A 20,857-nucleotide genomic window follows, 5' to 3' on the forward strand; every position below is an offset into this window, starting at 1 on the left:
CATAACCCACTTTTTCAGTTGTGTATGAATGTTTCAGACTTAAGGTTTTATGTACATAGTATATACAGGGAGCATCATAATGTTTGGGACAAAGCCTAATGTAGGATTTCTTAATTTAGCTCTGTACTCCATAATTTTATTTTTGTAATCAAACAATTCATATGTGGTTAGTGAAGTGCAGATTCTCCACTTTTATTAAAGGGTATATTTGATGCATTTTGGTTTCACCGTGTACAAATAACAGCACTTATTATATACATAGTATTTATAATAAGACAACATTTCAGGACATCATAATGTCGGACAAATGACTTCTCAGGTGTTTCTGATTAGTCAGGTGTGTTCAATTGCTTTGTTACTGAAAGTATAAGAGAGCTTTCAGTACCTACTCTTGATCCTAGGCTTCTGTCAGACATGTGTTTCATTATTATTGTGAGAATTCTTCGGTCATCAACTGTAGAGTTCTTCTTTGGCCTGCCAGGCCCATTGTGATTAATGAGCTCACCAGTGCTCTCTTTCTTCGTAATGATGTTCCAAAGGGATGATTTTGAATGAATAAATAAAATAAAAACTTAGAATCTGCACTTTACAAACATAAAGATTGTTTGAACCGTCCATATATAAACATGTATGGTTGACATTGCCATCTAGTGAACCACATTAAAATGTGTCACTATGGTGGTTAAGGTGACAATACACTTCCTGGATTTTCTGTAGTCTTTGGTATATTTTTATTTCAGTATTTGTGCATGCTTTCAACTGACCCAGACAGTTTTTGTGTGAAATGAAAAATATTTTAGATCTTTCAGTTTCTGACAAACTGCTGGCTTTACAATATATGGTGTAGGGCAATTACAGGGGATAATTATCATAAAACAAGAAAATACACTTTGGGTAACTCCAGAGCAGTGTGTGCAGTTATATTATGCCTCCATATCATGCACAGTGCATGTGTATATCATCTGATTATTCTACAAAACATTTAGTTTAATCTTATTTCCAGTTAAAAGTAGCCTATTTCTTGTGGCACACACAATCTGAATCCGCCCTGCACAAGGAAATTGTGGTGCAGTTCCACATATCAACATTGCTGCATGTATTGCTTTTTAATACGTCTGGAAAACCAATGTGGGGCTGTACATATTCAATTCCCACCCTAATTTGGAACATCCAATTATTAAGGAGTCGGAGGTCATTTATTTATCTGCTCTCTGTGCTGTGAATGCATAGGGCATGCCTTGCCAAGGTGTAACCTGGCAGATGACATACCCACCATATTATAATGTTGGCCACTTCACCTGTGCTACACTAAAGAGTGTATTCTTTGTCTCCCTTTATTTTTTAATTAATTTTGACACATTGAACCTTGATGATTCTTATATTCAGAGCGAAGATTGTATAAAGTCACGATGCAGTACTGCAGTGGACATTTTCTATTGCATTATTTATTCTGCTTAACAATTAAGTGAGGCCTATTAAGGTATCTAGTGAGCACCATAGAGGCCTCCAGTATCAGTCCTTCATTCTGACAAATTCACAAAGGGTAAAGGGAGAGTTGAAATGTTCTACTCCTGAACCTGATATAAACAAGCACACACACATTTGTTGCGCATAATTCAAGAAAATGAATTGATCTCTTCCAAATGTTGTAACCTTTACAGACTGAGAATGACTAACAATTATTTCAGGAATGGGACACATAGTCTCTTTGGCAGAGCAATATAACCTAATGAATATAGAACCCAAGTGGTATTACAGTGAAGTGGAATAGAGAGCTGAGAATAACATGTATCATAAAAACAAATTAATAATAACAGGTTCTATTGAAGAGAGCAGAATCCAGCATTGACCATAATTTTCTAACTTTGTTTTTTTTTACTTTTTAAAAAACTTTTTTGTAAGATTAAACAGTGATTATATACAGTGGCATTTTCAGTTAGTTGTTAGAGTTAAATTAACACTGGGTATTTTGCTGTGTAGACATTAGGTTGAGGGTCCCACCGAAAGTGCAGTCTCCAGCCAACTTCCACTCTTTGTTGTTACAAGGTAATCAAGTCTGGTCCCATGGGCTTCAGAAGATACAAAACTCTGCATAAACTGTGCACTGATGTCCAGGTTACAATGAGTTCAACAGAGCTGAGCCTCTATTCTTCTCTGGAATATCACTTTTCTCTTTTTGTCCAAAAGTGAATTTCTCCATAGTCTTCCTGGGCTCGCTGCTGAGGGTTGAATACAAACACCGTGTGAAAATATTTCCAGCATATTGTCCAAATAGCCACTTGTGGTGATTTTTAGTGACACTCTGTAGTTTTCATTCATGTGCAGTCCATTTACCCTGAAGCAACAGAGGAAAGCAGACCAGAAAACACACAGCCAACACAAGCATATACAAATTCATCTACTGTAAGTACACTGCATACCTGCCACAAAATCCACCAATTATAATGGTAATAAGTAAGATCATTCAATTAAATATAAGGATCTGCATGCACAGTGATTGCCAAAATGTTTGGGACACAGACATATTTTTATTGATTTGGCTCTGTACTCCACAATTTGTAATAAAACAATTCACATGCGGTGGAAGTGCACATTCTCAACTTTTATTTAAGGGCGTTTGTATACATTTATTTGGTTTCATGATGTAGAAATTACAGCACTTTTTATAAATGGTTCCCCCATTTCAGGGTGTCATAATGTTGGGACAATTGGCTTCACAGGTGTTCCTGATTAGCCAGTTATGTTAAATTGGTTCCTTAGTGCAGGTTTCAGTGTCTTGTTTTGATTCTAGCCTTCTGATTGCCTCTGATTGCAGTTTTTTATTGGCATTTGTCAATATGAGGACCAGAGTTCCAATGAAATTCAAAGAAGCCATTATGAGGCTAAGAAATAAGAAAATAAGACAGAGACATAGGCCAAACCTTAGGTCTACAAAAATCAACTGTTTGTAACATCATTAAGAAGAAAGAGAGCCCTGGTGGGCATGACATGACTCCTTTAATTTATTAATAGTAGGGAATATGATCAATAATGATTGATATTATTGAGGCTTACCTGGTGTAATATTTTTTCTGCTAACCAAACCGCTGACTCACAGCAATCATTCTGCAAGAACATACTGCTAGGAAGCTCATAGTGATATTGTATGTTCTGTCTAATAAAGTAGCTATCTCTCACTACATATTATTGAATGTTATTTTTACTTTATGTGGATATACATAGAATGGTTTGTTGACTCCTCGGTTTCCTGCAGACATTGCACATTTCAGGTCAGTACAAGACTATCTACTGAAATGAATATGCACCTTTTTTGTTTATTGATACAGGTCTTCAGGAAAGACCCAAGACTTTCAAAGAGCTCCTCCACTTTATCACGTCTCAGTCAGAATTCCTGCCTATACCCTGCCATCTGCTGGCCAAAAGCTAGTACTGCATGCCTAACAGCCAAAGAAACAGCAACGGCATAATACTGTATTCTGTGCACACACCCAGCGCAATGTGAGTTGTGCCTCATGCAGTATTTACATATGAATGGGTCCGTGTGTGGGAGTGTGTGTGGGCGTGTGTGTGGGTGGGTGGGTGGGTGGACAGGGGAGTGGTCCTGCACATGGCACCCATCTTGTTATTCCTTATCTGCTTTCTCATTTGTCCCCACCCCCCCTATCTTTAAGTGACTCTTTTTGCACTGTGTGGGAGACCATATCCCCCCCTCTCTCTATCTATCTTTTGCTGTGTAGTCAGCCCCCCTCACACATACACACAGCACATGACTCACACGGATGACTCACTACCCACCCCACCCTTTCTTTCACACGGTGCTATATTATGCCCCCTGGCTAACCTAGAGAGAGAGAGAGAGAGAGAGAGGGAGAGAGAGAGAGAGAGAGAGAGAGAGAGAGAGAGAGAATAATGCTCAAGATCCTTCATTTCCGAACGAAATCAACCATCTGTAGACAGGGACAGAGGAAGAGAAAGGGTGAGATTTTTATCTTTCTCGGACCCTAAATTCATTCATTGATGAAAATATTAAATACATTAACTGTCCAACAGTGCTTCATATGCATGAACCACAGTACACACTACAGCACTGATAAAGCTCACAAACCACTGTATGATAATACAAGAATACTATCTATACTCTCACAAATGCCAAATATTGAAATACCAAATAAACAGGAATGGCATCCATGTGCTGAAGGGACATAAACAGCTCATTATTAATATCATACATTAGGAAAGAATGGATAAAATTCCAATTTTGGGATTTGGTTCTTTAGATGAGATTCACATTTACATTTTAGGCACTTAGCTGACGTTCTTATCCATGGCACCTTACAATGAGTGCAGGTTTATTGAAAGTTACTGTATACCAGACACCTCAAAAAGAAATTAGAAATAACATGGTGATAAATGTACACAAACAGTAGTATCTAAACATATATATGACTTAAAATTTGAGCCTTCTATGAACTGTGCTAAAAGTGGAGCAAGCCAATTTTTGCGGTCTAGTTTTAATGCGTATTGAGTGCTAAAAACCGGGAAGATGTTACGCAGGTAAATACACAGAAATTATCTTATGTTATAAAGCTGAGTGCAATTTCTGGAAAGCCTATTGCATGGGGTGTTTTACAACCTGGGAAACATAGTTACTTTTGGTTGAGCATGAGAGCTCTTGGCAATAAGAGAGCATTAGAATCATTAGATAATAGCAGGTTACACATAAACATTCCTCTGGCAGAAAAAAATGAAATACATATGGAAGTACATGGGTTTCTATATGGAATAACAGGAGAAATGCTCTTACGTGGGTTTCTATATGGAATAACAGGAGAAATGCTCTTACCATTTCCCCAACAGGGTATTGAATTTCCATGATCCTGACATTGACCTCTGGATCTGAAATCACACTGTTTAGACCTTCCTGAATGATGTGTCCCAGGTTTTGTATTCAACAGTCTATTTGCTTGTCATGTTTATGTGTGTGTGTGTGTGTGTGTGTGTGTGTGTGTGTGTGTTTTGTGTGTAACTTAGCACATGTACAAGAGATTCTCTTTACAGATAGCAATATTTAAATAGTAAATTAATTTACATATTGCCTCAGCACTCACAATAATTTGTGGTAGTCATGAATAATTCCCCTCATGGTAAATGTTTAACATCTTAAATGTTTTAAACATTTACTAAATGTTGAAAAAGGCTCATATGTTTAGGAAATGTGAGATTCATGGTTATTACCTCCGCCTACCCAGTATGAATCACTAACAGAGATTGAGAAATGGTCGGGATAACTCAACAGTTCTGTGTTCACGTCCATCTGCTGCACAGGGGAAAACATCATGAAAGCAAAATGATTCAAAATGTTCTAACACCAACAAAAAATTTTGTGTCTAAACATTTCCAAACATATGTTTCTGAAAATATAGTACATGTTGAAAATATTTAATGTCAATTGGACATCTGATTAATTGAGTAGTTGAAGTCTGCCCACTGCCACTGCCTTTGCCCACTGCCTATAAAATGTACTGCTCTAATGATTGCATGACTGCCAGATGTAAATAGTAAAAAAATAAAATAATGTCTGACAGGATCCAGTTTGAAGGAGAATGCATGTATCACTGTGATCTTCCCAAATAATTTGGTATGTTGTGAGGTACAGAAGTGCAGTAAATAAAAAGTACACAATTAAATTTTCCAAACTGGAAGGTAGTCAAGAAAACGCATTAATGCACATTCTCTTTTATATTGCCCCATTGCTTTTGCTGAAAAAAATAAGGCTAAGAAAAACAAAAGTTGACTGTGAAACAGTGAAAATCAGTTTTAAATGAAAATTGTTAGTAAAATGCAATTTTGCTTAGCTAACCAGTTTGTGAAATTATATGAGATAACAGATATGAGAATTGAAATATTCATTTTCAAACAAAACAATCTTAGCATAACCCTACATAAAAAGCTTTAGTTTTGTCAGAATCAGAAAAAAACCTTATATCAAACAATTTTGCCATTTTGAATTTGATAGTATCAAATTGATACGTAAATGTAAGTACATCTGCCTGGATAAGAGCATCTACAAATGGATTTATAATATAGTACAATGTACATATAAAGCTGACATGATCCTTTGTCTATTGTCAATGGTTCATAGCACTATGACTTAATAAACTAGTTTAGTTTATTCTAAACTCCATGAAACTCAAAACTTGTGTAGTGTCATGTAGTGTAGTCATGAAACTTTTTCTTTTAAATGTATTTTTATTTATTTATAAGTTTGTAATTTAGATTTTTTTTTAACGGTGCTGACACATAACTGAGAAATCATGTCAATGACTCAGAGGCTCAGACTAATAAATTCTTCTTCAGTAACACACAATCTGACCTCAACTACCACCACCCACCTGTTTGTCCCGGACCTTGTGCTCTCCTATCTGAATTACTTAAACTTCCGGCTGGCTGAAGACATCTCACAATTTACAGATCTTTCAGAATGAGGCTCCTCAACAAGTGTCCAACCGCCACACGCACTCCAAAATGTCACCTTTTCTCATCGCCACCTGCTGGCTACTCAACATAATTTTCATTACGTTCAAGGATTTGTCCTTAATGAGTCATGCAAGTGTACAGGTACTCCTGCCTATCAATCCATCAATAAACCCAGTTCAGCACTACCTCTAAGCTCGGTATCCTCTGTTCTGGACATACAAATCCATAATTAAAGGAGAACTGAAGCCAAAAATCATGTTCTCTTATCTTCAGGATATTTGGTGTGATCTGTCTTCCTCTGTCATTTAAAGTTATAATATCAGTGAAACTAAATTTGTCCTTTAACTATCAGTTAATATAAGTGGATGCATATTTTGAAAGAAGAGAGAATACTCTGGCAGCTAATCTATAAATTTCTTCTATATTTCAGTAGTTGCAATCCCAATATTTAAAGTTATAGTTCACTTTCTGACATGCCTTTGTACATCAGCATTTCTACATGCATCCTTCAGAGTAAAGAATTTGTACTGATTGAGAACAGAGAACTAACACAACATAGCAATTGATGTATATTTGTGAATAAATGCCAACAATCTTTTAATATGTATATTTTATTTTTATTTATTTCACCTTTATTTCACTAGGCAAGTCATTAAGAACAAATTCTTATTTACAGTGGCGGCCTGACAAGCGACAAAAGCCACTTAAGGGAAGGGGAGGTGGGCTAGAAGATGAAAGCATGTTAAAAGCACAAAATACATCAATAATAACAATAATAATAATGTTTAGGCACATGAAAACACAGGCAAACAAACAACAGTCAACAAACAAGATATGGGGGGGGGGGGACCAAATAGTGTTTTGGGGATATTACATGGTAGAAAAACAGTTGCAGGAATCAGTGAAAATGTCTGAGATGGCATGTTTGAAGGCAGAAATTGTAATAAATTTATCCAGTTTTAGGGTTTTAGCCTCTGGAAACAATGTCATTGTATAAACTGCTTTTTGTCGTTACTTGAAACGTATTTCATGAAGCCTGAATGCCCCTGTACCTGCTATTGTAAACCCGACTGGACATCAGGTATCAAAAATATCCTGCACTGTACGTAAGAACGGTCTGTGGCAATCAAATACATTCACGAAAAATGAAATTATATGACAATCAAAAAGTGAACTATCACTTAAAGTTTCACTAAATATATTCTCCAGTGAAGGAAGGAAAGTACATTTTCCTTGATCTTAAGTGTAAGATATATAAATTATAGTCAGAATGAGGAGCAACATTAAAACATGTCAAAAGATTTTTGACTGCAGTTTCTTGTGAAAACTAAACCAACGCACAACAATTAAGAAGTAGCCAAAAAAAAAAAAAAAAAATACTATAGGCCTTCACTTTCTACCACAATTCAATTTCCAGCCAAAGCAAAAAGGATTTTTTTAAAATCACACCTAGTACTGGAACTCTGGTCCTGTATGTGCTGCAGATCCTATGGATAAGCTGTGTTGCTGACTTCCTGTTAGTACTGTTCAACACCGAGTTAACATGGTAACATTGTTACTCGTTTATCTTATTATTATTTCTTTAATCAATTTCCATTGCATCCATGTTGAAAGAAAAAACAACAACCATTTTTGTTGAGACCCTCAGTCTGTTTCATGTAGCTACATCAATCTCAGTGCCGTAACAGTTACACAAAGGACTGGTAATAGTTTATGATGCTCTTATTGGTTAAAATAATGCACTGACACTAGCTAAATGGAAGTAAACTTGAAGCAACAGATTGTGCCGGATATCTGGTAGAGAACCCTTTTTACCATTATTTTTTTAATTCTTGTGTTTTTAATTTCCACAGAATTTATGAGATAAAATTAAGTTCCTTATATAATGTTTAGGCTTGTGTAAACAAACTTTCACTTTGTTTACAATACAAACGAACATTTCCACTTTTTTATTCAGTGCTCTCAAACTACCCAGTTAACCTGTACTTAAGGAACACAATGTAGAGAACGTTTGCCGTGCGTACTCTACAAATCTGTAAGGCATACACTTCTACAGCTAGGATGTTTATGCAGCGCGTAGTAAAGTTTGCAAACATTCACTCAGTTTGACTCATCCTTTTTGCAACCAGAATGACAAGCAACAGGCCCGAAAGTTTCTGCCTGCTGTTTTTCTAAACGCGTTCTCGACGAGCGCGTGATGTTTGACCCTGCTGGGCTACCATGTGTTTGTATTGATGTAGACGAAGATGGCGGATGAACTAGATAGAGTGCGGATTTCAGCTGCGGAGCTACGAGCTGGAGCGTCGAACTTGATCAACCACGAAGAGAGCTTGAGAGGTGAGAGTTCCCCTAGTGTGCCCGGAGAGCCCTAGGGGATCAGCGACAGGGTTACGCGCAAATGCTGCCAGAGTATTCACAAACAAAGTCCGAAATGGAGTTCCCCCGCGTTTGTTTTGAACCCCCTCGATCCATCTCCTTGTCCCCACCTCTCCGCAGCATGACAGCGTGCTTGCACCCCCTAGTTCACACCTCTAATAAAACGGCTCTCACAGTCCCTGCTGTGGTCTCATAACCGCTAAAGCATCCCCAGTTTGTCTGTCAAGTTATCTGACAGGCCAAAATGGACGAGGCGCCAAATTCGTGTTTTAAAAAATAGCAATGCACCAACCTAGATTAGCTTACCAGCTAACGTAGCGTTAGCCGGGTGTAGGAATGCCAGTTTTCACCTAAGTTAGCTGATAAAAGTGTTTAGCTAGCGTATACTAGCCATGCATTATATACTTTGTCGAGCGTTTGACTATCTTTCGCTTTCTAGGTCCGTTAATTAGTTATAATTTTCATATACCTACGTGTTGTCAAGTAGTTGACATTAGCAGTTGTGGCAGCAGGTGGCTATCGTCTGCACACTGAACAAAGTTAGTAACTTGCATCGACTAGTTAGGAGAGTTAGTAAATTAGTTGGCTAGCTACAGTAACTAATGGGTTATTAGCCAAAAAGCTAGTATCATGTTTTCTATTTTTTAGACTACTTTACCGTAGCTTGCGCGTGTGAAACCTGTTAGGTAACACTAACAGTACGTTAATGTTTGTTAGTAAACGGCTAGCGTTAGCCATGTTATAAGGTAACTGTTGCAGTAATGACTTGCATAGCTTGATCAATGATTCGATGTAGTTGCACTTAATTGCAGGAAATCAACGTTAAACGTACTCTTATTCAGATGTTTAGCTGTTCATTTTCAATCTTACCGTTTTAATGCTATTGTTAAGGACTATCAGGCTGCTATGTTCAGTGACGTCACGAACGGTCGTTATCTGTTTTAAGTGAACAAGTTTGTGAACGGGCATTTTCATTTTGCTGTATGTCATCAGTGTTTTTCTAATCCCAGTGTATGTTGTTGTACTAGCTTTGTAAATGAAGGGGTAGACTGAGGTTGTTTGAGACTTAGTTTTGTCCTTAATTCACATGGTAAAGTTTTGGTATGTTTCTTCTCCTTGTGTTTAAGTGCTAATGCTGATCTCAGTGATTGTGATTGTAACTTTCCTCCATTTGTCATATTTCCCCCTTCTGTTCCTCTGCTCTCCATCCCCCCTTTCAGACGGGCGAGACGAGAGGCGGAGCCAGAGGCAGCGTGAGGGGAAGCGGCCGGACCTGCAGCGCTACCAGCCGACCCCGGGGCACACCCACCGGCAGAGAGACGGCGGGGAGGCCGCCAAGCAGGCCCCCCAGAAGCCGGACCAGCCCGAGACGGCGGGAGACTCCCCACCAGCCGCGGACGCTAAAATGGAGGCTGACGCCAAGGCGCAACAGGGAAGCGCCGACACCGGGGTCCGAGACGCCGACTGTTGCCAGGACGCCAGCCGAGGAAACTGTCTGGCCGCCGTTCCCAAGGGCCTCGGCGCTGACCGCGGCCAGCTTTCCGGCGGAGGCTGCGGCGGTTCAGCGAATCCCAGAGCCCCGAAAGCCGGCGCGGACCTCGGCGGCCGGCACGATTCCCTTCACCGCGCGCGGAACGACTCCTCGGGCTCGAGCGGCCAGCAGCAGGACTGCCCTGACCCCATCGCCAACGCCAGCGTCGGCGTGTCCCAGTCTCCTAAACCGGCGCGGCGGGTTCGCAAGCCCGACCGCGAGATATACCAGCCGGGAGGCAGGCGGTCACAGCATCAGCAGCAGGGCGCCAGAGACACAGCTTCCGGCAAAGAGGAGCCGAAAAAGGTCAGCCAAGCCTTTAAGGATGATGGTGAGAGGGAGGATCCTGGCGGGGGAAAACAGAGGGAGGACAGAACAAGGGTAAAGGACGGGAAAGAGGCGGAGGCAAAGAAGCCGGGGCAGAAAGCGGAGCAGGGGAAAGGAAAGAGGGAACCCTGTGATACGCCCGCTGCACAGGAGTCCAGCACTGCTGCTGAAAACCTCTCCGGCAGGGTGGAGAGGCTGAGCATCAGTGCTCCGGCCGGGGGAGAGGCTGAGGGGAAGAGAGGAGGAGGAGGGGGCGAGGAGGCAGGGGGCAGGAGGAGGAAAGCGGGGATGGAGGGAAAGAGAAACAGAGCAGGGGGAGGGGGGGCACAAGGGGGGGAGGAAAACGCCGAAAAGGCAGAGAGAAAGGGCAGGGGAGGTCGGAAGAACCGGGGAGGAGAGAGGGAGGCGGACCGGGAGCCAAAGAGGAGGAGCGGAGGAGGGGAGAGGGCCAGGGGCGCGGGGGAGAGGGAGACGGCGGAACAGGAGGACGAGCGAGAGAGGGACAGAGAGAGAGCGAGGGACGCAGGAGGGGTCAGAGAGAGAGAGAGGGAACGAGAGACACCCAAGGACAGAGACCGGCCCAAAGAAAGGGATGGGGACAGAGACCGGCCCAAAGAAAGGGACGGGGACAGATACAGGGTGAGAAACAGGCCAGGGGAGACAGAGCAGGCCCAGGAGGCGAGAGGCAGGCCCCAGCTCGGCAGTAAGGCCAGCCTGGCCTCCAAACGCTACTCCAAGTCGGACAAACGGCGGCCGCGGACCTACAGCACCAGCTCGGCCAGCAGCGGCACCAGCATGGACGGCCCCGCGGACCGGGGTCCAGGGGGAAAGGGCGTGGGTTCCTGGCCTGGGTCGTCGGGGAAGGACAGAGGGGAACGCAGAGAGGACTGGGGGAGAGGACCCCAACCCCAGCAAAACAGGAGAGCGGTGAGAGACTTCTCCTCCACAGACTCTCTGGAGGAGTGCGAGACGGGCCGGCAGGGGGGCAGGAGGAGGGCCGCCAGCGAGAGGGACCGGTTCGGGGAGGAGGACTGGAGCCCCGACAGGAGGCCCAGAGAGGGCCGCGCTCACAGAGGAGGCCCCGCCCCGAAGAACGCGGTCGGCGGGATCCTGAGGGTGTCCTTCGACAAGCCTTCGGCCGCCTCCCACGAGTCCTCAGACGACCCGCACCGGAGAGCGGAGGCGGGGCCTAGGGGCCGGGGGCGGGGCATCCTCATACTGCCCGCCCACACTAACATCACCGCGTCCCCGGAGCCCGGGCCCAGGCTGCTGGTGGGCGGAGCCAGGGGCGGGGTCGGTCAGGGCAGGGCCAGGGGAGGTCGTGGGGGAGCCCTCAGGAGGCTGTGGGACCCAAACAACCCCGACCAGAAGCCGGCCCTGACGCGCGGCCAGCAGTTCCAGCAGTCGCCGCACCTGCAGCAGGGAGGCTACGGCCAGCTGCACTTCCTGGACACTGACGACGAAGCCGCAGGGAGTCCTCCCGTCCGCCAGGGGGACCCCTTCCAAAACTTCCCTGGTTCCCAGCAAGCTGTTGCCATGAACGCAGCGGCCATGGCCTTCTACAAGTTTCAAAATTCGGACAACCCGTATTGCTACCCAATGGCGTCTAATGCCTCTAGTCGCTACCCGTACCCATACCACCTCCCCTACCAGATACCCAGCACCAATGGCATCTATCCTGGCCCGGCCACAGCCTCCTACTATGCTGGGTTTGGCCAGGCTCCCGGCTCCCAGGGCTACCCCCCGGCCACGAGCCCGCTGACCCCAGAGGAGATGGAGGTGCAGGCCCGGAGCGAGCTGGTCAAGCTGCTCCGTGTGGCTGACAGTCAGGAGCTGCAGCTCAGCAACCTGCTGTCCCGTGATAGGCTGAGCCCGGAGGGACTGGACAGGATGACTCATCTCAGGTGGGAGGAGCCAGCCAGGCCTCTGATTGACACATGCTCATTTGCACACACATACACTAGCAAATTTACACACAGTAACTCACTCAAACATGTACACACACAGAAACACTCTCGTGCACATAAACATGAAAAGTTGTGCGCAAACACACACATTCATTTCTACATTCACATTGTTACCCAGAAAGTATATACACAGAGGAATGCTTTAATGGAAAATGCCATTTCTCCAACCATGTCGCGTAATACTTTGTATTTCACTGTACGTATGTGTGAAACATATTTCATTCATATTTATTACTGCCTTTTATGTATGCATAATATGGTTGTTTTTGAGTAATGCGGCACCCTGTTTTAAACGTGTTAGCCTGTCACCATTTACCTCCGTCCGTCTGTCTGTCCGCCCGGCTGCAGGGCTGAGCTCCTGTCTCTGTACGAGCGAGTCATTCTGACGGACATCGAGTTCTCGGACTCGCAGAATCTGGACCAGGCTCTGTGGAAGAACGTGTTCTACCAGGTGATCGAGCGCTTCCGGCAGCTTCTGAAGGACCCGGCGGCGGACACCGCCCCCAGGATCAGGAACATGCTGCTCACGCTGCTGGATGAGGTAGAGCCGCGTCACTGCCGCTAGCGTGGGCTCCAGTCCAGCCCTCCCACGCCGGAGTTCAGGCTGAGCGCTCGGTCTGCAGTGGAGCAGTCCGCTTACACGCACACAGAGAGAAAAAGACCCCAACGTCTTGAGCTTGTTCCCTTTCTCTTTACTTTGTTCGGTGTCCGAGGAGTTTGTGTAATGTTTTGTAATTTGTTGAGCAACTTGCAACTCAGGTATTAATGATGTCGGTTGTTTAAGAAAGGTAAACTATATGTATACCTGCTGTAACTAGGAAATTTGAGCTTCAGTTGATTTGCTATCCAAAGTCAGTCACTTTTGAGCGTGAATCAGTCAATGTGCTTTAAACGACCTTTTCTTAGTATTTTGTCTAAATTTGCTTTTAAAGTGCAATTTTGGTTATTGCCGCATTCAGGGGTGTTTAAAATGAGCGTTTAAAGTAGAGCCCGACCGATGCCAGATTTTTGGGTCCGATGCCAATCCCGATTTTGGAGAGTCCTAGCCCACCGATTACCGATGTTTTGACTGATATTTTGTCAAAAAGTGCAAAATTTTCAAATCGATTTGAGGAACTTTTATTAAAGTTTCTATATTTAAGAACATTTAACTTATAAGCAAACAAATAAAAATAAAAATAAACACACAAATAACTTTTTAGATAAAAAATGTAAAAGATGATATTAAATTAAATATATATATATTAACACCATCATTAAGTATGTGAAATCAAAATAACTCCACACCTTGCTTTTACTCCTTTCTTTTCCAACCATCTATAAAAAATTAATTTAAAAAAATCAGTTTTCCAGTTTCAAACATGTATTTTTATGAATATTATTATTATTGTTGTTATTAATTTGTTATTATTATCTCTTAGTATCTATTCTCAGTAAATTAATTACATTTTCTTATTTTATTCCTACTACATGATCTCAAAGAGTAAGACTTTACCTAGCGAGCTTCCCTGTCCGTAAGAATTCGGTGGTGAAAATAACTACAATGCGCTCTGACGCGTGACTAGATGACACACTCGCTCGCAATAACGCATTAGCTATTTACACAGGCTCATTATTTCTTATTATATATTCTCAGTAAGTTAAATGAATTATATTTTCTTATTTTATTTCTACTACATGATCTCAAAGAGTAAGACATTATCTAGCGGAGCTAAAGAGTGAATCAAGTGTAACGTTAGATTAAATTGAATTGCCTGGATGAAATACGTGAAAAAAACTACAATGCGCTTTCGTGCAGGTTACCCGCGCTAACTGTTAGTTGATTCACTTCTCCAACAGCAATCCTTCTCTCATGTTATCACGACAAAGCTAGACAACATGGCTTAAAATTATCCAGGTTAGAAGTGTTTTATCGGCGTTTTTACAGTCTGGTTAACTTGCTACGATGACGCGTGACTAGATGACACACTCGCTTGCAATAATGCGTTGGCTATTGACACAGCATCATATAGTAGCTAATATCATTATCTCAGATAAAAAAAACAAATGTGTGATGCATTCAATCACCATTTTATTTTGGCTGGTTATTTATTTTAGAATACAGCGATGTCCTCTGGAAATGTAGATCCTACGCTGCTTATGTGCTCACTGCCACTTCATAAAGGCTTGCTAGCCAGCTAGCTTGCTAAAGTGAACCAAATAAGTTAGCTCGGTCGTATAAACGCATTTAATTAAAAACTTTCACTAAATATACATACCTTTATTGCGGTAATCGAATCTGTGCAGACAAGTCTGGCAGTGGAGAATATTGGATGAGGCACGAGTGACAAACGTCTTATTACAGAAGTAGCGCGTCAGCTGCTGCAGTTCACACTTGTATTAGAGCTCCCTCTACTGGATAATTCTAGTAAATAGCAATTACAACGTTCGAACAGACAAGTACAGATAAATAATCAATGTTTTTTTTTTTTTGTTTATTATATTTATTTAAAAATCGGGACACATCGGCTGCATAACTACCGATCCCGATGTTGTCAAAAAAAGTCAAATAATTGCCGATATATCGGCCACACCGATATATCGTCGGGCTCTAGTTTAAAGGCTATTGGTGTTACCTAATACTGTTTATTTGATAATTGCACATTTCCAACGCTCCCTGGCCTTCAAAAACAAATCTAATGGTACTCCGTTGTCTTTCAGGTACTGTTTGTAGTATATTTTATGTAATTTTTACCAAACGCCCCTCTAGGGACAAGCATTGGAAATTATCATAAGCTGCAAATATTAAGATATAAGGATCACGTTATTTTAAATAGTGTATCTGTCCATATGAAATAATCATTAATTTACCAAATTATCTGTGTGACTGTTAAGTTCATTCCTGTGCTAACGGTTTTAAATAAGGAACTATCTTCGTTCAAACTCTGTTTCCTAGGGGGCTGTGTTCTTTGACGCACTGCTGCAGAAACTGCAGACCGTGTTCCATTTCAAGCTGGAGGACTACATGGACGGCCTGGCCATACGCGCACGCCCATTACGCAAGACGGTACGCGCATCATGCTCCAGACCTCCCCAAAGCACACGGAGTGGGCATTTACACCCATGGGCGTCTCGTGGAGATAACGTAGCCTTGTGTGCTGTGTACCCATGCAGGTGAAGTACGCCCTGATCAGCGCTCAGAGGTGTATGATCTGTCAGGGCGACATCGCCAGGTACCGCGAGCAGGCCAGCGACTCCGCCAACTACGGCAAGGCTCGCAGGTGAGTTCACTCGCCCGCTCACCTCATGCAAATGATTCTGTTCGCAGGCGTTGAAAGAGTCACTGGGTTCATGAGCTGCCAAATACTCTGCTGGTTAAAGTGCAGACAAGGTCTCCTTGCATAAAGATCACACGTTCCAGCCCTGGCTGCGAACATCGTTTGAGAGCGGCGCGGTGGATTGACTTTGTTCTACCCAGGGTAGGGGGAGTTTAATTTGAGTTCTGCTGCATTAGTTCCTTTCAACCTTGTGCCAGGAACTCTGAGTCTACCAGTTGTCATCAGTGAGCGGTATGCTTCTTCTCCTTCTACAATTGTGCTGTTGGAGATACTGAAAGTGGCTGCATTCAAATACCTCACCTGATCTTCAGTGACTGAGCACCAGACCCAGTTGAGCTTCCTGGCTTGGCTGCTTTGGCAATTTGAACTGGAAAATTGCAAACTGAATAAGCTATTAAATCCAGCCAGTTGAAATGTATTTGTATTTACCTGTGGATCTGGAACGCTGCCGGCTCGATTCACTCGTTCTCTTTCAGCACCCTATAGCACGACCCCAGCGCCTTGGGAGAGCCACGCCGAGGCTGACTCTTGCCCCGGAGTGCCTTCTAATGGCCTTTTATTACTCTGGATTACCGTTGGCAGCGCACCCAGGAGCAGGCCGCTCGCTCTGACCGTCTGCAGGCGTGATTGCGGGGCGACTCCTGAATGCGAACAGCAGCAAGATTAGGCTTTTCAGCACACCCCTAATTTCATCCTTTGCAGCGAGCGCATTTCGCTTGTAAACAATGATTTGGCCTGAGTAGGGCCATTTTAAAATGAAAATGACACTTGAAAATGAGGTCTGCGGTCTGAGGTGGAGGCTTTCTCCCACTGAATCCCGTTCTCTGTTCTCTCAGTTATCACGGTCATTTAGCAGTATTTTACCGGGTGAGGGATGACACACGGTAGGTAAACTCGCTGTCCGCGCTGAGGATGAGGAACGTGAGCGCTAATGGCGGTTCTCCTCCTCGTAGCCCTGGCGCTCATTTTCATGTATCTCACGTTAGTGATGACTCATCCTTTTGACTCATCTCCCGTGTCCCTCTCTCTCCCTGCAGCTGGTACCTGAAAGCACAGCAGATAGCGCCCAAGAATGGCCGACCCTACAACCAGCTGGCTCTGCTGGCGGTGTACACGGTGAGTCTGTCAGCGCCCCCTGTCGGGAACCTGTGGTATGGCAGGGTGAGTGGGAGTTAAATTCAAGGTCAGACATCTTGGCTGGCCAGGAAATTGGAAGAGGCAAAAGCTGTCAATCTCTGATGCTGTCACTTGTTGATTATTCCTAAAATTTTATTGCACTTTTTTTGTTGATTATTCCTAAAAATGTTCAAGCTTATTTTTTCTTTTTCCCAGAAGGGATTCCTCTCTCCTTTCCTCTCTCCTCTCTTTTTGTTTGTTCACTTTCTCTTTTAACTGAAACTTAATTGTATCCATCACCTACTTGGTTCGAGATGGGTGTTTATGTTTGGCCTTATGATGGGCGTGTTGCAGTGGTCCCTAACCCTGGTCCTGGAGAGCCACGGGGTGCGCTGGTTTTTGCTGTTAGTCAGCACTTAGTCCATCCATTGAAGCTGCTGCTTCACCCTCACCCTCACCTCACCTCACCTGGTTTCTTTAGTCTGAGTCTTTGGCCGGGGCTCAGGATCCATGCCATATTATGTACTGGATTGGATATATCATCGGCGGTGCATTTATCCATTTGTACGCCTTTTTTACCCAGGAAAGAGATGACAGGGCCTGGAATGGATATAAACAAACATCTTTCTGTTCTCAGTAAAGAGAGACACAGAGGATTTGATTGAGGTCCTTACATTTATAAAAGGGACTAATCCAGCGGATTACAAAAGCTGCTTTAAGCCGGGCTCTGTCCGCAGAGGCCACTAGGTGGAATTGGAACAGGGTCAATTTTACACTTACACTAGCGTTTTTAACGCCAGAGCCTGATTCGTTTATTTATTACTGGGATTTGAAGCGGTAGTGTGTGCCGTGGAATGTTCTAGACCAGGTTTGACAGAGTGCTGGACATACTGTGGATGAAATTATCCCATAGCTGGGAAGAGTGGCCTTATGTTGTCCTCAGACCCTCTTGTTCTTATGTCCTTGTGTTAGCTTATACAGTTGCTGGCGTCCCGAAGGCAGGAAAGTTGGTACGGCGTTTGACTTTGTTGTCACGGACCATCTGCTGACTCACTTAAATCCCCTTCCTGTTTATCTGGCACGTATAAGCATCGACCCCCCCACTGCTCGATTTTGCAGAAAAATGTCCAAATAAGGCTCTGGCGGCTGTATTGTGTGAAACACAGTGTGTGCCCACTAGCCTTTTTTTATCTGTCTGTCTGTATTCCCGTTAAAACAGTGAGCGCGATGCTGTTTTCTGTATTTGAATGAGAATCGGCCGAGCCGCGTGGCGGAGCAGCCGCGTAGCATGTGCCGAACACCCAGCGGCGTGACTGATGTGCCTTTACACAGCCCGTCCCTCAGACCTCCAGGCTCTCTCGGCGAGGCCGGGACGGGAGCGTGCGCTTTGTGATGAACGCTTTTTGGTCAGGGCTTCGGCCGAGCCCGGGCCATTGTGATATCTTGAAGCTCTGCCCGCGTGATTTTAAATTGCTTTTCGATCGCCGGGGATTAGGACTCTTCGGCGTCATTTCAAGAGTCCTCACCCCCCCCCCCCCCCCACCCCCCATCCCCGCCCCCACCTGTAGGAATTAATGTGAATTTTATTTTGTCACATGGATCCAACTATGAAACCACTGCATTTTGCCCGATTTACCATTAGGTGTCAGTGTAGCCAAGGAGAAGAGAAAACGAGACGTTAGTTTTGTAGAAGCACTGCAGACCCTATCGTGTGTGTTTTGAGAGAAAACAAAGTGTCCTTTTTGGCGTGGATGTTATCGAACGCCCCTGCGAGCACGTCCCAGCATGCCGCTGAGCTGGGCATGCACCGGGTCACACGGCACAGACGCTGGACCGATTACTCATCCCTCCACCTTCATCCGCTCCCTCGCTTTCTGTCCTTCTCTCCCCCCCCCCCTTCCCCCTATTATTCCCTCTAATTCCTCTAAATCTAAAGTCTGTCTGTCTGTCTCCTTCTTCCCCCTACACTTAGCTTCAAATTCAAATATGTTGTATTTGGCACAATCACAAATATTCTAGGTGTAGTTATGCCAAAGCAAATATTCACATAACATGTAAATCTGCAGTGAGCAAAATATTAACGGCATTAGTGATAAACATATGTATTTTCTATAGGACCTGTAAGTGATGACTATTTCAGGACAGAAAGCTCTGGAAAAAATAACCAAAACAATGTAACTGTTGCGCCCTTTGAGTGGGCTGCTATGTGTTGTCCCGCACCATTGACACACCATGACATAGTGGGCAGGGAGAGGTGCTGTGTGTCCCTCTCCCAAAAGTACTTCTCCTAATTCTACACAGCTGGGAATTGTCTGTTTATTATGAATTATCTTTTTTTGCTTTTTTTTTATTTTTTAAAATTCTGTTGCTAACCATTACTCTCTCCTCTTCCCTCCCTCCCTCCCTCCATCTCTTTCTCTCTCTCTCCCCTTCCCTCTCTCTTTCTTTCTCTCTCTCTCTCTCTCCCCTTCCCTCACTCTCTCTCTCTCTCTCACTCCCCTGTTCCCTCCCTCTGTCCATCTCCCCCCCCTTCGCTCCCTCTGTCTCTCTCTCTCTCTCTGGTTCTCCCGCAGAAACGGAAGCTGGATGCTGTGTACTACTACATGCGCAGCCTGGCAGCCAGTAACCCCATACTGACTGCCAAGGAGAGCCTGATGAGCCTTTTCGAGGAGACCAAACGCAAGGTCAGAGCAGCAGGGGCAGGGGAATCTGTGGATGTGGTCATGCACAGTTATTCTGTCCATCTGTTTGGTACGGAAGGCATGAGATAGGCCTGTGCTAACTGTAACCTTTAAGGGTAATGTTTGCCCTAAGTTCTCTACAGTAAATTGGGGGCAACTGAATTTCCCTTCATATTGCACATTACATATTTAAGAAAATTTTAAATCATGTAAGTGTATGATGAAAACATCTTTATATATCATATTTATATATCATATATATGTACACATATATATATATATATATATATATATATATATATATATATATATCAATTTATTTGTGATCCAATTCCCCAAAAGCCAAATGGTCATACAGACTGCCATGGCCGTCTAGGTGCAGTATGTCTGTAGTGGTTTGTTCTTAATGGTTGTTCCTGGGGAGTATTTCTGTGGAAGTTGTTCAATCAGCATTTAGTCATTGAGTAAAATCTTCCATGTTCCTGGAGCCCTGGTTTTCATTGCCACACACTACCATTGCCTGGCGTTTCAGTGCACCAACAGGGATGTGTTTTAATGTGCCATATTCTTCAGAATCACTTAGTAAGTCCAGTCAAGTTGCCAGCTGATTCAACAAAGCATCGTTTTGTTCATCACGTCTTTGTTTATATTCGCTGTTTTGAGAGAACCGAGAAAAGGAGGCTAACAATTGAAATGAAATGGAGAGGAGAAAAATGGTAAACAAATGTGCCACTGGAACAAATCCACACACTTATTTGGTTTGTTTGAGATGCTACGTCCATTCAGTCAGATAAACCCCCTAGTCCCACTGCTCTCGCTGCCACACCTAGCTAACTGAACACAGCTGGGCCGTTTCGTAACGCAAAGCTTAACGCTGAAGTTCTGTCGTCATGGAAACAGATTATACAGTTTATTCACTTCTTTTAAGAGATTTTTGTGGGACTACGGCCCTTAAGGCTTAGCATAATCTATCAGGCTGTTGTGACGTTATGCAGCTGAATAATGCGTTAACATTAGAAGATGGACGTCTTTTTATTTTTGTAAAACATATGATATGTTTATGTA

At 43.5% G+C, this 20,857-nt stretch overlaps 1 protein-coding gene across 1 annotated transcript in view; it reads left to right on the forward strand.

The window, feature by feature from the left end:
- The first annotated feature begins 8,705 nt into the window (after positions 1 to 8,705).
- smg6 (SMG6 nonsense mediated mRNA decay factor) overlaps positions 8,706 to 20,857 on the forward strand; it is a 113,619-nt gene continuing 101,467 nt past the window's right edge. Inside the window, exons 1-8 of the mRNA XM_035433727.1 lie at positions 8,706 to 8,814; positions 10,074 to 10,981; positions 11,066 to 12,615; positions 13,027 to 13,219; positions 15,614 to 15,724; positions 15,832 to 15,938; positions 17,033 to 17,111; positions 19,685 to 19,795. Of these exons, the coding sequence (XP_035289618.1) occupies positions 8,724 to 8,814; positions 10,074 to 10,981; positions 11,066 to 12,615; positions 13,027 to 13,219; positions 15,614 to 15,724; positions 15,832 to 15,938; positions 17,033 to 17,111; positions 19,685 to 19,795 (3,150 nt within the window). The 5' untranslated portion in view covers positions 8,706 to 8,723. The remainder of the gene's footprint in view (positions 8,815 to 10,073; positions 10,982 to 11,065; positions 12,616 to 13,026; positions 13,220 to 15,613; positions 15,725 to 15,831; positions 15,939 to 17,032; positions 17,112 to 19,684; positions 19,796 to 20,857) is intronic.

The sequence above is a fragment of the Anguilla anguilla genome, chromosome 9 (genome assembly GCF_013347855.1).
Source record: "Anguilla anguilla isolate fAngAng1 chromosome 9, fAngAng1.pri, whole genome shotgun sequence".
NCBI classification, from domain to species: domain Eukaryota; kingdom Metazoa; phylum Chordata; class Actinopteri; order Anguilliformes; family Anguillidae; genus Anguilla; species Anguilla anguilla.